Source organism: Bufo bufo, chromosome 5 (assembly GCF_905171765.1).
Source record: "Bufo bufo chromosome 5, aBufBuf1.1, whole genome shotgun sequence".
NCBI classification, from domain to species: Eukaryota; Metazoa; Chordata; class Amphibia; order Anura; family Bufonidae; genus Bufo; species Bufo bufo.
Genome location: NC_053393.1, coordinates 487,994,104 through 488,009,956, shown reverse-complemented (window position 1 = coordinate 488,009,956; position 15,853 = coordinate 487,994,104). Strand labels below are relative to the sequence as shown.

Below are 15,853 nucleotides of genomic sequence, written 5' to 3'. Positions count from 1 at the left end.
CGGTCCTATCAGTGAGTGACAGCCTTCCCTCTATGAGGAGGAGGTCCTATCAGTGAGTGACAGCCTTCCCTCTATGAGGACGCGGACCTTCCTTGACTTCAAAGACCAGAATGAACAGGGATTTAAAAGAAGATACAAGTTACACTGAATCTTTGCCTACAAAACTATATATCAACTTGCTCAGCTCCTCCTGCTCTATAACATGCTGCCTGCAGATTACATTGCATTTTCATGCTGACAGGTTCCCTTTAAAGGGGCTGCGCTATGATATCAACCCTATTCTCAGGATATGGGATAAGGATCTGATCAGTGGGAATTCGATTCGAACACTGCGACCCCAATCGGCTATCAGAACAGAGGATCCATGTGTCCATATGAATAGAGCGGCAGGTTCAGCATGTGCACTGCCACTCTATCCATTCTCTACAGGACTGCTGGATGTAGTCGAGGTCTGTATCATGGCACAACCTCCTTAGGTATAGAAGGTAGAATGCAATGTGCATGCAGGCTAACCGAACGGCACCTAAAAATCCCATATGGCATGGCAAGGACCAAGTTTACCTTGCTAGTTGATGCTTTGTAGGTGGTCTTCAACTTCTGTGACAGCTGACTTGTACTGTGACTAGCTGCAAAAACAAAAAACACTTAGTAATTATCTTGTGAAATATTTTATGGAAGTCCTATCACAAACGAATGGCCGGGCTGGGGCCAATAGATCAAGAGTCGCTGATCAGAGACTGGCCTCTATGGTGTCCATGGGCTATTACAGGAATGCCCAACCTGTGGCCCTCCAGCTGTTGCAAAAATACAACTCCCAGTCTACAGCAGGGCATGGTGGGAGTTGTAGTTTTACAACAGCTGGAGGGCCGCAGGTTGGGCATGCCTGTAATAGGCCATATGGACAGTGGTTGTCCTGATAGATCAATCCTTTTAAGGGGTTGTCTCATCTAAGACATAGGTGGCAGAACAGGTCCCCAGAAGTGAATGGAATGCAGCCGTGAATGCGCAACCACGGCAGCTGCCAACTACACTGGGACTATATCAGGAGGTAGCAGTCCGGTTTCTTCTCTGCAGTTAAGTCCAGATCCCTGTATATGTGTTAAAGGGTGAATACCAGGATAGTGCAGGAATAACGCTCTTATGGTCCAGCCCAAAGCCAAACCGGTTAGTAGGCACAGTGGGTTCATAATCTTTGCTCTATAAAAAAAAAAGTCTGTGGCTTTCCTGTGGTTCTCTATTAATACCCTCTGCAGACAGCCGACCACAGCTGCTGGATACAGTCCTTGCGGCATACCATACTTCACAGATATAAATCAGTGCACTTCCCTTCTGCAGACTTAAATATAGTAGACCACCTCCCAAAAAAAACTCCCACCTCCTCCTTCTGATCCCATGTGAACACTGGATGCCCAGCCAGCTATATGGATCCTCTGCATGCATTAGAGCAGTGTTTCCCAACCAGTGTGCCTCCAGCTGTTGCAAAACTACAACTCCCAGCATGCCCGGACTGCATTTGGCTGTGTGGGCATGCTGGGAGGTGTAGTTTTGCAACAGCTGGAGGCACACTGGTTGGGAAACACTGCATTAGAGGACATACTCTCCCGGTACTGTTTTCTACTTCACGGTGTGGTTATTTACCTTTTGTTTTCATTTGACCTTTAATTAATTCAGCTCCATCGATCGTCTGTCCTTCTACTGCCAGGCGTTCATTCAAGGTGTCTATTTCACGTCGCACTTCAAAATAACAAAATAATCTATTAGCGATAGAAAGAAAGATTTCTTTGGAAGTAGCAAAATCTAATTTCCCAAGTACTAGGTCACAACAGCCTTAATTTTAGATGATACTGGTTACCGTAAGGGGTTTCCCATAATGAAAATGTATCACCTATCCAAAGGATAAGTGTGTGGCTGGTGAGAATCCACTGGGACCCCACGGATCATGAGAACAGTCCCATGTCCCCTGTTTGGAATGGCCATCAAACATGGATCCTGCCGCTCTATTTAGACAATATTGGACTGCCAGAAATTACAAAGCTCTGTACTATGTAGTCTTTGGCAGCGCCATAGGCAGGCACCACGCTCAATTCAAACCAGGGATATGCTACTCCCATCTTTGCAATTGGTGGCTAGGTGATGCATTTTGACTATGAAAAAGCCGCTTTAAGGTGCATGTCCACCTTTTAACTCCATTTTCAGTATTAAAGGGGTTTTCCCAAGATTTTTATACTGATGACCCATCCTGAAGATGGGTTATCAGTAACTAATCAGTGAAGGTCCGACACCCGGGACCCCACTGATAAGCTGTTTGAGAAAGTACCAACACTCCTGTGAGCGCCACAGCCTTCTTTTACAAAGCACGGCGCTGTACATCATATAGCGGTTGTGCATGAAATTGCGCTCAGCCCCATTTACTTCTAAGGGGATACTCTTTAAAATCCAGGCCCAAGGGCCAATTACACTGAGGAGATGGAACCAGGAGAGCCACGACATGCAACCAATAATGGATATAACATGCTCATTTTAAAGCAAATAAGTTATCAGACTCCATGCATCCTGGTATTTGCCAATATAGGATAGGTCCATTCTTCTGACATGTATGTCTTAGTAAATACTTGCGCCTCCCTTTGATATTCCTCCTGGAAATGTATGAATTAATCAACAACTGGGGGTTACCATTCTCCTTGTCCAAAGGTCCTATCCCCAGACAATCTGATGCTGTCCAATCAGTGCTGGCAGTGTCGGGGAGCTGAGACATGTTCAGGCTTTTTGATGCAGTTTTGGAAACCAAAATCAAGAGTCGATCATAAGAGGAGAGAGTATTAAGGACAGATGCAACTTCTCCAATTTTTTCAATCCATTCCTGGCTTTGGTCAAAAACTGCATAAAAAAAACCTCAATGGGTGTCAGCACCCTCAGACTGTGCAGGGACACACCCTACATCACCATCTTATTATCCAGAATCCCACAATGTATATCTTCTATATCATCCTTCTCCTCTCGCTTTCTAAAACTTAACATGGATAAAACAAAATTAATCTTTCCCCCATCTTGTTCAACCCACCGAAAAAACCTTTCTATCACGATCAATGGCTGCACATGCTCCCCGGTCAACCAAGTCCGCTGCCTTGGAGTGACCTTGGATTCTGCCCTCTGCTTTTGACCGCACATCCAAGCCCTTTCCACCACCTGCCGCCTCCAACTCAAAAACATCTCCCGCATCAGCGCTTTCCTTAACTTTGAATATGCAAAAAATCCTTGTACAGGTGAAACTCGAAAAATTAGAATATTGTGCAAAGTTCATTTATTTCAGTAATGCAACTTAAAAGGTGAAACTAACATATGAAATAGACTCATTACATGGAAAGCGAGATATTTCAAGCCTTTATTTGTTATAATTTGGATGATTATGGCTTACAGTTTATGAAAACCCAAAGTCACAATTTTGAGGTGCCCTTTGCTCAGGGGGTATGGATTAATTAGCCGACTAGAGTGTGACACTTTGAGTCTAGAATATTGAACCTTTTCACAAAATTCAAACTTTAAGCTGCATTAATGCAATTTTTTTTAAATTTGCATTACTAAAATAAATGGACTTTTGCACAATATTCAAATTTTTCGAGTTACACCTGTACATGCCCTCATCATCTCCGCCTAGACTACTGCAACATCCTCCTCTGTGGCCTTCCATCTAGCACTCTCGCACCCCTCCAATCTATCCTCAGCTCTGCTGCCTGACTAATCCACCTCTCACCCTGTTACTCCTCTGCCTCTCCCCTCTGCCAATCCCTTCACTGGCTCCCCATTGCCCAGCGAATTCAGTTCAAAATACTAACAAATACATACAAGGCCGTCCATAACCTGTCCCCTCCCTACATCTCAGAGCTACTCTCCCGATACACCCCCACACGCACTCTCCGATCCTCACAAGACCTCCTTCTCTCCTCTCCCCCTATCATCTCTTCCCACAATCGCCTCCAAGATTTCTCCTGTGCATCCCCCACACTCTGGAACTCGCTACCCCAACATATCAGACTCTCACCTACTGTGGAATCCTTCAAAAGAAACCTAAAAACCCACCTCTTCAGACAAGCCTACAACCAGTGACCCTGCTGCCTCCATACCGCCATGACCAACTTCCCCCTCACCTACTGTGTCCTTCTTCCATATCATATAGATTGTAAGCCCTCACGGGCAGGGCTCTATCTCCTTCTGTACCAGTCTGTAACTCGTCTTGTTTATGCTTAGTGCAATTGTCTGTATTATGTATGTATACCTCTTCTCATATGTTCAGTGCTATGGAATGAATGGCGCTTTAATAATAAATAATAATAATTATAATACTGACAAGGGGAATGGTAATACACAGCTGTCAATTGTCTCTAGTTCTAGAGTTCTAAAAAAAAATATATAATAATAATAAAAAAATCATCTCAAACTGTTATTTCATAAGGAATACAAGTATTTCCCAAAACCATAATTTCAGGAGAGGTGGGTTGTGCAGGGAGGAAGCACATGACCTGACGCTTACGATCCACCTATGAACGACCATTTTTACAAATGGTTTAGTATTTACCAATCTGATCTGATCTATGCACACTTACTTCACTGCTTGGGACAAGACTATGAATTCACAGCTTTTAAGATATGCCCTTTTAATAACCAGCAGGATTCATACAAAAAAAAATACATTGTAATAGCGGTCAAATGCGGTGCAAATCTTCTATGGTCAGTTTCTCTCTTTGAAGTATGCTCACTGACCAAGCCCCTGAAGATGGAAAGGAAGATGTGAAGATACCAGGAGCTTTCACTCAACGAAGGGCAATCGAGTATTACTAAGTAAACATGCTCACAGCTGCAAAAAGCTGTAAAATATACCAAACTGAAGCAGGAACATCAAAGAGTCGCTATCTCCATGTTATTTCTATTTCTTGGGAGTGCCGATAAAGATTCCTCCCAACAGCAAAGAAAAAGTCTCTTACAGGCAGCCAGAAAAAATAAAGCCGCCAGCAACCCGACCTATAAAAACAGCTGCAAAGCTCCTCATAATATACATTTATCTGTGAGGTTGTAGCATATCCGGGCCTTGTACCCGGAGTCTCTTATATACTTACACTCTAGATTCTCAATGTAGAGATTCTCAAATTCCCTTTCTATTTGCCCAAAGAGCTCCAGGAGTGTATTTCGCACCGAGGATGGCAGCTTGGAATCCTATGGATTAAAAAAAAAACATAAAACATAAGCTGAATATAAAATAATTTCCTATAATACTACTACAAGTAAAGAAACCCCCCCCCAAGACGCCACAAAAAACGTAATGCTGCTGCAGTACATGCACAATTGTGACTGGATTAGGCTGCGTTCACTATTTCGGCAGGTTAGTCTGTTAGCCTGTCCCTGCCGGTTGTCAGAAGGATAGAAAACATTGCATTCCAGTCATCGGTATCTGTCCGGCTGAAACACGGCATTTACGCAAAGAAACCGGACGGATCACCGCTGAATTCCATTATAGTCAATGGGGATCCGGCGGTATATGGTCATGACAAGTAATGCCGGATATGGTGAGCTCCTCTGTCAGATCGGGCTACCTGATTCCCATTGCAACTGTGAACGCAGCCTAAAAAATTCATCATGTAGTCGGAGGGGCACAGCTGATACAAAAAAAACAAAAAAAACAGCAGGGTTTCTACAAAAAGAAAATACATAGCTGGCTGTATAGTCTGCACTTATCTTTACTATTTGTAGTCTTATACTTTATATTTAAAAGGCTGTGGATATATTGGGGCATGGGATTATTACGGAAATGCAAGTATTTTTGTCTAAAAATAAATAAAATATGTAATTGTATTTTATTAGAAATTTTGCCATTTGTCTTCTCCTACATTGCAGGCTGCTCAGTACCATTCACTGGTAAATCCATCAGAAGAGCTCTAGGGCTGCTCGCTCTGCTCTCCTGAACACTCAAAGCCGACCTCCATTTTAAAGGGAACTTGTCACCGGTATGATGCTGCCCTCACTGAGGTGTATTTAGTGACACACCCGCTGATTCCAGCGGTCTGTCACTTCTTTAGGGTACTGACATGTTGAAACGCACAGAACGTGCAAGCGCTGCAAGGGGGATAAGACTTGCTGCTTCCGCCGTCCCACGCCTCCCAACGATGAGTGTCAGGTTTCGTTCCTCTTGTGCATAGCTAAGAAACCTGTCAGTCATAGTCTGGAGGCAAAGGAGAACAGCGAGCCTCATTAGACTCCTCTCCCTGGCAAGGTTGGGATGCACTGTGAGGTTCGGCCATCTTAGAAGTGACAGACTGCTGAAGTAGCGGGTCTCTCACTACACTATGCTGCCCTCAGTTATGGCAGCACAGAGCATATGACAGGTTATTTTATTCCAATGTAAGGAGGTCAGCTTAGATTTGTGTTCAAACGAGCAGAGCAGATCGTCAAGAGATTTCACTCTGAGTGGGACCAAGCAGCCTGCAAAGCATATGAAGACATCCAGGCTGCAGAAAAGAAATGGAGCTAAAAATAGTCTAGAAAACCCAAACTGGTTTCTATTCTAATACAGTTGTTGGTTATTCCATAAATTCAAGATACCACATGTACGGAGGAAAAATAAGTGCCTTCTGCTCTTAATCTTATCTTAGAAACTCCCTCTTGGAAAGTTATTAGGCGCAATGAAGAAGCTACAGCTCCGGTGGGGAAGAGCAAAACCTCGAAAGTTTGTATGAAAAAAAGAAGTCCGCATTTAAGGACACGTGAGGAAATCGTAAAATATGTAGTCACATTCACAACCATTTATGTAATGAACACAATGCAATAAATAATACTGTAAAAAAAAATCATGCAACTTTACATAGTCTTAAAGGGGTAGTCTGGTTCACGATATTATTGATCTATTTCCATGATAGGTTATCAATACCATTGGCAGGGGTCCAGCTTTAATTAACCCGCTGATTAGCTATTTGAAGGGGCAGCAGGGCTCAAGCGAGCGCTGGGTCCTCATCGATGCTCACTTGCATGCAGTCTACTTTGCAGCGCAAAGCAACTGCAGCTTCTGCTACCGTTCAACCAAATTGATGGAGGTCTATAATTAACTTGCACCGCAAAAAGGACGCAGTGCTCACACAAGCATCCAACAACTAATCTATGGGGGTGCTGGGAGTCGGACTTCCGAAATCTGGTACTGATGGCCTATCCTGAGGTACAATGAAACATTTGCTTTAAACAAAAAAAATAATAATAATGATAATAAAAATCTGTGACCATCCACAGTTCCATTGCAGACCTATGCATCGCCATGCTAACAAAGGAATCTTGTGTTGTCTGATCCCTCAAGTACAGTCCATAGATCATTAAAAAAGACAGTAGATGGAAGGGAGTATGGCGGCAGGAGGACACCATGCAGGAAGATCTCTATAGGAGCTGTATGAACAAATCGCACGGAGGCTTTGAAGCAATAATATTTCCAGAGTTGCACTAGAGCAATGTAAATGTTTGCACAGAGCGACACGGTCTTAAAAAATACATTTAAAAAATACAAATAAAACAATGAGTTGCTAAAAAGCCATGCAGATGTTTATCAGTCGAATCCGCCAATTTCACCTACCAACTATGTATGGGGACCTCCCAAGATTTCCTCGACAGATAATGACAGGGGGGGGGGGGGGGGGGGATCAGGATCAGCCATGCTGGATGCTTTGGTTAGCAGGGAGATAAGCTGCAGCCAGTGGACCATGGCCCATTCACTACATATGCATGTTCAGCTGAGCATACATAAGTATGGGAGGATCAGAAGAGACAGCTGTTGGCCAACAGCCATCTTAAGTGTGTGGTCATCTAAGACTACTGTCACATGGATCAGCAAAAACGCTTTAGTCAATGGGCTCCGGAACAGCTTTCTTTTGTGTCTGAGAAAACGGATCCGGCACCACTGACTTACATTGTGTTTCGTGCTGGATCCGTCTTGATCAGTATCCCACGCTTGCAGCAATCGTGTGTCTGGCATGGGAACGCAACCAGAAATGCATTCTAGTGCACTACATTCCAGTTAGTTCAGTTTTGTCCCCAATGACAATGAACGGGGACAAAACGGAAGTGTTTTCCTCCGGTTTTGAGATCCTATGACAGATCTCAATACTGGAAAGGAAAAAGCGCAGATGTTATAGAAGCCTTAAAGGGTTTCTGTCACCTGAAAAATGGGTATTAAAGGGGTTATCCCATCTTAGACAATGGGGGCATATCGCTAGGACATGCCCCCATTGTCTGATAGGTGCGGGTCCCACCTCTGGGACCCGCACCTACAAGGAGATTGGAGCGGAGAAAGTTGAGAAGGGCACACTGCGCATGCGCAGCCGCCCTCCATTCATTTCTATGGAGCCGCCGAAAATAGCCAAGCGTCTGCCCCATAGACATGAATGGGAACGGTGGCCATGCATGCGCGGTGCGCTCCCATTCACTTCAATGGGAGAGGCGGGGAGCTGCGCCTAGTGGTGGAAGGAACCCGGGAAACCCGGGGTCCTCCAGCCACAACTCTCCCCAGCTCCGTTCTCCTTGTAGGTGCAGGTCCCAGAGGTGACAATGGGGACATATCCTAGTGATATGCCCCATTGTCTAAGATGGGATAACCCCTTTAAGCTGGCTGACATCAGTGATGTACTAATGTCAGCTGAACATAACTATATTACTGCCATCTCACTGCGTGCCGCCATTTTTGAGACAAAATAACTTCTATAATATGCTAGTTTGCCTCCTGGTGCAGGGGGGGGGTGGCGTTGCCCCTGCTCCTAGAGGCTCCGTTCTCCCACCTCTGGCCTCGCCCTGCTACACTAGATTGACAGGGGCAGGCATCGTTGGTCTCCTACCTCCGGCCCTGTCTGCAGTGTAAATCTCGCGCCTGCGCCGTCCTGTTCAGTATAAGGCGCAGGTGCAGTGAGTGAAGGGCGCTCGCCGGCTTCCAGCTTCCTCACTGCGCCGAATACTGAATGGCACGAGATTTCCCCAGCGCACAGGGTCGGCAAGAGGAGGTGAACGCTGCCTGGCCCTGTCAATCAAGTTTAGCAGGGCGTGGCCAGAGGTGGGAGAACGGAGCCTCTATGAGCAGGGGCAACGCGCCCCCCCCCCCTCCCCCCTGCACCTAGAGGATAATTAGCATATTATAAAAGTTTGTTTTTCTCAATAATGGCGGCACGCAGTGCGATGACACTAATATAGTTATGTTCAGCTGACATTAGCACATCGCTGATGTCAGCCAGCTTAATACCCATTTTTTAGGTGACAGAAACCCTTTAAAGGAGTTGTGCACCTTTATTTTACTTACTCACCTGCTCCCTGTTCCATCTCCCTTCAAGGATCTTCCGTTCCCCATCTATAAACTTAGACGGATGGGGTCACATGCATCATTGCCCCCGTCCACACTGAAGTTTACAGCTGGGGACCGGAAGACTAGTGAATGGGACCATAGAGGTGGAAAAGAGCAGTGAGAAGCAGGTGAGCATGTTTTTTTTTCCCCACAGGTACTGCTGGCTGGGGTTCAAATTTAAGGGGAAAAAAAGGGGGGGGGGGGGGAATGGTAATGGACAATCCCTTTAAAGGGAAACTGTCACCGGGATTTTGTGTATAGCGCTGAGGACACTGGTTGCTAGATCGCCGCTAGCACATCCGCAATATCCAGTCCCCATAGCTCTGTGTGCTTTTATTGTGTAAAAAAAACGATTTGATACATATGCAAATTAACCTGAGATGAGTCCTGTACGTGAGATGAGTCAGGGACAGGACTCATCTCAGGTTCATTTGCATATCTATCAAATCGTTTTTTTTACACAATAAAAGCACACAGAGCTATGGGGACTGGGTATTGCGGATGTGCTAGCGATCATCTAGCAACCCATGTCCTCAGCTCTATACACAAAATCCCGGTGACAGGTTCCCTTTAAGTCTAAACTGGAAAATAAAACCCCTGAAGAGCCCTGACAAGTGTGTATGCAATCTTTTCATTCTTCAGTAACTAATGCAAATATATATTTAAGGATGTGTATTTAATACAGGAGAAACAATCTCAGCCATCAACCAGGCTGCAGAATAGGGTGTATATATATATATATAAGCAAAAAATAAACTTGCTAATGTGTGCGGATGCTGCAGAGCGGTCCTCCTCAAATAGAAGGGATATAAAATAGACAGCGATCCCATGTCTGTTATATTCACTGCTATAATAATATGTGTGCAGCACGATCACAGACACCGCTCCATACAATCTCCTTATCGGAAATCCATAAAAAGCCAAGGCTTTCAACCTCAGCCGGCCGCAGAAATTCTATATATGCTTGTGCATGACTGTTTGGCGGCAGAGTGTGTGTTTAAACATGCAATAATGTAGCAGTAAATGGCACCATACAGAGGACGATCAATACCTCGTCTGAGTCAGCGTTATTCTAAGTCTAATCAATTTAGATTAATTCACTGTCATGGGCTCTACAAGCTACATGCAAGTCTGACCCAGTATGTCAGCAAAATAAAAACTAGGCATGCAAAAATTATGTTGGCTATGTGTGGAATGAAATGGTCTTAAAGGGGTTGTCTGAGATTTTGATATTGATGACCTATCCTCAGGATATGCCATGAATATCAGATAGGACGGAGGTCCGCACTGCGCCCGATCAGCTGTTTGAAGCGACCGGTGAGCGCTGCAGCCTCTTCCCAGGAGAGTGATATCACGTTCTTCGGTCACATTTAGCAGTGCCACTATCCAATGAATAGTGCTGTGCTTGGCAAACTGCGAAGAGACACGGTGGCTCCCTCAAAGCGCCTGATCTGGAGGATTCCAGGATAGGTCATCAATAACTAAACCCCTTTTAATCAAGCATCCAATAATCTAGGAAACCTATGTCATGGCAACACTCTGTGCCCCTGGACTCCTGTATCTCATGCTGCAGCCTGGCTGCGAGGTTTCTTTTGGTGTATGTATTAGTGTCTATTCATTTAACCTCTTCCTGCAGCACTGCAAGGGTTATTTCCTTTTTTTTCCTCTGTGTTCAGCTGTATAACTAATGACCTCCTTATTTAAGTTGGGCTGTTTGTTCCACCTCTTACCTGAACAATCCATTAGATTCCTTTTGGTTTCACTTGCTTACTAGGCCCCGCAAAAGAGCTATAATCTGTTTGTCTGTCTGTGTACCGACTCCTGCCTGTTTCAAGAATCCCCACTCCTGGCACCTGACCTTTGCCCGTTTCATGACCATGTGTAGTGTTTCACAGATTTGCCCATACTCTGCCTGCCCTGTCATCGGTCTCTTTATGACTACATGTATTAACAGATTCCTCAGTGCTTGGCACCGGTGCCTGGCCTGGTTGCTCCCCGACAGCGAAGGCCAGATCCTTGTACAAGGGTTCAAAGAGGAAAACCAGGGGACCTGCAAGGATAAAACCCTCAGGGGTCTAGCCTAAAATCAAACCAGTTGGCTGGTACAGTGAGTCCACACTAACTGCCCAAAACAACCCAAAATAACAGAACTCTCATGAAAGCACAAAGCTAGCCCTCATGTAGATAGCAGGGTTGTGCCAGTGGGCTGTATAGAGTCGGGAGGCAACCTGTGTGCAGCCATATTACGAAGTTATTCTTCTAGAAGAAGTGCTATTTTTGTTAGTTCTCCATCTAACAGAAAACACCTCCAAACAGTCCCATAGAAGTCAATGAGTGCCATACTACAGCTTTGTATATATATGGTATAAAGAGCCATGACACAGATAATACTGCAACAATGTTGTTTTCTTCCTGAACTATTCTATACTGTTTCTGTAATCCAGCAGCTACCAGATCACTAGGTCCCATGATGCCGTACTAATCACTGTATAAGTTACGTAATATTTGTGTCTCAATGGGAGCATTTTATGGTTTTGCTTCCTACTAGCTAGCGGAGGTCAATTAGTAAAGATTATAAAAGTGATTGCAACAGGATAAAGCCCTTTAAAACAAATCTCGGCACAGTAAATGGTGCTTAAAGGGGTTCTCCGTGAGTTACGAAAATGAAAATACCTAAATATTACTTTATTATATATTCCCAAATATCTTTCATTAGTTATAATGGCTCATTTAGTCTGTGGAGCAATTATTAGGAGAAATAAAATGGCCGCCATCCTATTACTGCACACAAAACCTGTCCTAATCACACAGGAGGACAAGTTACTTCAGAGCAGTGAGGTAAAGAGCTGCCTCATCCTCCTCTTCGCTCTGCCCGTCAGGGCTTATGGTCCTGAATACAGTTTTGATCTTCAGCTGAATCTCTGTGGGAATGGAGTTCATGAGGAGATATGAGGTACAGAGAGGTGGTGTGGATGTGGCTGATGAGCAGCAGATCTTGCATGCAGCCTCCATTACTACAGTCTGTCCTGTCCATCCTCTCTGTACTTCATGTCTCCTCATGAACTCCATTCCTACAGAGATTCAGCTGAAGATCATATTAAAACTGTATTCAGGACCATAACCCCTGAGAAGCAGAGTGAAGAGGAAGATGAGGCAGCTCTTTACCTCACTGCTCTGAAGTAACTTGTCCTCCTGTGTGATTAGGACAGGTTCTGTGTGCACTAATAGGACGATGGCCATTTTATTTCTCCTAATGATTGCTCCCCAGAGAAAACGAGCCATTATATAACTAATGAAAGGTATTTGGGAATTTATTTATAATAAAATAATATTTACGTATTTTCATTTTCTTCATTCCTGGAACACCCCTTTAAATGGATACACATGCAGTTTTATTATTATTATTATTATTATTTTTTATTATTTTATTCATTAGTTTTATTCAAGGATATTCGGGTAAGGCCAAATGGTGCATAGAAACATAGAATGTGTCGGCAGATAAGAACCATTTGGCCCATCCAGTCTGCCCAATAACAGTGCAGCCAGTAGCTACTTGATTTTGCCGCAAATGGGTGTGACTTGGCGTGTGCAGCTGACCAGAACTTTTGGCCTTACCCTTACAGACAAGTCTATTAATTTCTAAATTCATTTACAGAAATTTTAATGAATCTGAACTCTAAACCTATCCGCCAGTTGCCTTGTAAATGTCTGACATAATGAAGTTAAACATCTACACGGAGAATTACGTAAGCCTAATGACATTAACAAAAGCTAACGTGATCCCCTGCAGAACATCTGCTTCCAGTAGGTACAAGCCTCCTAACTAGACACAAATATCGGCAGCCAATCCTCTAAAATAATGGACATAAAAGGAAGCGAAGAAACCTGAACCTACTGTCAACACAGAGCGTTAGTAAAACCTGAGCACACAAATCAACCCAACATACACAAAGGATCTGAGGCTGAGGGAGCCATTTAACAAAGAGGAGGATCGTGTTCCAAGTTTATTGCAACCAAAACGCTGCCTTTTCCTGATCTGTGAAGGTGAACTGACGCTTTAATCATCCACGTTCAATTATGTAAAATTAGTCTGTGACTCATAATAAATGAAGAAAAATAGAAGCTCCTTCTACATCCACAGATAAGGCCGTAACAAATGTCAAACGGGACCAAGTGACGCCCCCTCACAGGCATAAACCCCGGCATGAAATGATATCAATGATTAAGGTCATTCCTGCAGCTACATGCGGAGAAGATTTATCAACGCAGTTAAGTAACCGAAAAGGGAAAACTGTGTCGGACCTGTGAGAATATTACAGACAAACACTTTTCATGTGTCTGGAAGAAAGGGTGTGAGGCTTTCCTTCTTGTCGCAGTCCACCTGACTATTTTCTTAAAGGGGTATTCCCTTACTATGATGGTACATGGCTAGGAAAGGCTATCACTTTAGGATTGGTGGTCGCACCTCTGGGATCAAGACCAAAATGGAGAAAGAAGGGGATACACCGTGGGTGCAGTACTGCATCCTCTCTAAATTTTTCCCGGCATAGGCAGTCCATTCATTCACATGGAGATGTGCTACACTGACAATGACCATGGAGAGAGTAAAGGGGATCCAGTGATAAACCAGGGTTGTGCCCCCTTCTCAGAATCGGCATGTTCTAGAGGTCAGATCTCAACAGTCATAAAGGGAGGTCAAATCCTGGCCATATAAGATCGGACGCCTCTAACTCTCTGAAGTGGTGGTGAACAACGCCAGGCAGTTCACCACATGCAGGTGGTACATTACTATTCCAGTATTGGTAATTGTGCCCTACTGGGTTCGCAGGGTTCTGATTCCAATATTAAATTGGTTCCAGGACGGCCATTGTATGTTGAAACCATTGTAAGTTGAGTAATTAGTTCCAAACCCCCAAAATGTCATCCAAGATGAGAGAAAAATAAGCAGATATCTAACCTTACATATAACAGTCAGGAATAGCTGCTAACTAGCTACTACTTTACCAGAGAAGTGGCCTTGATTGGTTGGATCGGAGTCTGAGACATTGTACGTTGAGTCTGGTTTCAACTTACGATGGGTCAGAAAAGACCACTGTATGCTGAAAATATTCTATCCTGAGCAATCATTGAATTATTATTAAAAAAAAAATTTAACTTTGAGATATAATCGCTCCTAAGGCTACATTCACACAGCCCTTAAATTAAATTAATTAAAATGGTTTCCTTAAGGGAACTTTCACACTAGAGTTTTTGTTGTCCGGTATTGAGTTCCGTCACAGGAGCTCAATAACGGAAAAAAACTGATCAGTTTTTCCCTAATACATTCTGAATGGAGAGCAATCCGTTCAGGATGCATCAGTTCAGTCCCTCTTACGTTTTTTGGACTGAGAAAAAACCGCAGCATGGTGCAGTTTTCTCTCCGGCCAAAAATCCTCAACACTTGCCGGAATGCCGGCATTCATTTACATTGAAGTGTATTAGTGCCAGATTCGGCATTGTGTTCCGACAAAACAGATCAGGCTTGCGCAGACCTTTAAAAATGCAAAAAAAATTAATACGAGATCCGTTTTTCCGGATGACACCAAAGAGACGGATCTGGTATTTCAATGCATTTGTCAGACAGATCTGCAACCGGATCCGTCTGAAAAATGTCATCAGTTTGTGACCTGATTGCGACGGAACTGCCTGCTGGAATCCTCTGCTGCAAGTGTAAAAGTACCCTTAAAGGGGTTGTCAGAGTTATTTTTTTGTTCTTTCTATGTTCCTAACTAAGCAAATGTAACAGCTTTCCTATTAACTCACTTTATCTTCAGTGTCTGGTTTCTCAGATTTCACTGAGGGTCACATGACCTGTGATGTCAGCTTCTCTCCCTGCTCTGATAAAGGTAGTTTGTGCTGGCCACGCCCCCCTTCACTGCCGTCTGCTCTCTCTCCCCTAAGATTCTTAACCCCTTCAGCTGCACATACTGGCTAGCTGCAGCAGTGACAATTCTGGGCACAGGATCGGATAGACTAGAGAGAGCATTGCACAAGAAGGTAGGGGGAACTTTGTGTGTATTAGCAGTGTCATTATACAGCTGGGACTTGTAGTTCTACACTTACAAGTTGTTGTTGATTGTCCCAGCACTCAGGGCAGCTCTTGTATCCACTCACTTAGTGTCATTATACAGCTGGGACTTGTAGTCCTACACATACAACATGCTGCTGAGTCTCCCTGCAGGCAGACATGTCACTCAGGGCAACTCTTGTATCTACTCCCTTAACAGAGCAGGGGGAGGGGCAGAGATTGTTTTTATTGCATGTAAACAAAGGGCCAGAAAAAAAAACAGGGAAATTAGGAAATAAATATATAAATAAATATATATATATATATATATATATATATATATATATATATATATATATATATATATATATATATAGTATAAAACTTGCTTAGCTCAGTTATATATTGCTGCCCATCAGATTTTCATTGCTATATTAGTTAAGTGTAAGGGG

At 43.8% G+C, this 15,853-nt stretch overlaps 1 protein-coding gene across 1 annotated transcript in view; it reads right to left on the bottom strand.

Annotated features, from left to right (window-relative positions):
- WDR37 (WD repeat domain 37) overlaps nucleotides 1–15,853 on the bottom strand; it is a 198,847-nt gene that overhangs the window by 95,168 nt on the left and 87,826 nt on the right. The window contains exons 4-6 of the mRNA XM_040434222.1: nucleotides 5,112–5,208; nucleotides 1,639–1,734; nucleotides 562–626 (exon numbers count right to left, since the gene is read on the bottom strand). Coding sequence (XP_040290156.1) covers nucleotides 562–626; nucleotides 1,639–1,734; nucleotides 5,112–5,208 — 258 coding nt within the window. The remainder of the gene's footprint in view (nucleotides 1–561; nucleotides 627–1,638; nucleotides 1,735–5,111; nucleotides 5,209–15,853) is intronic.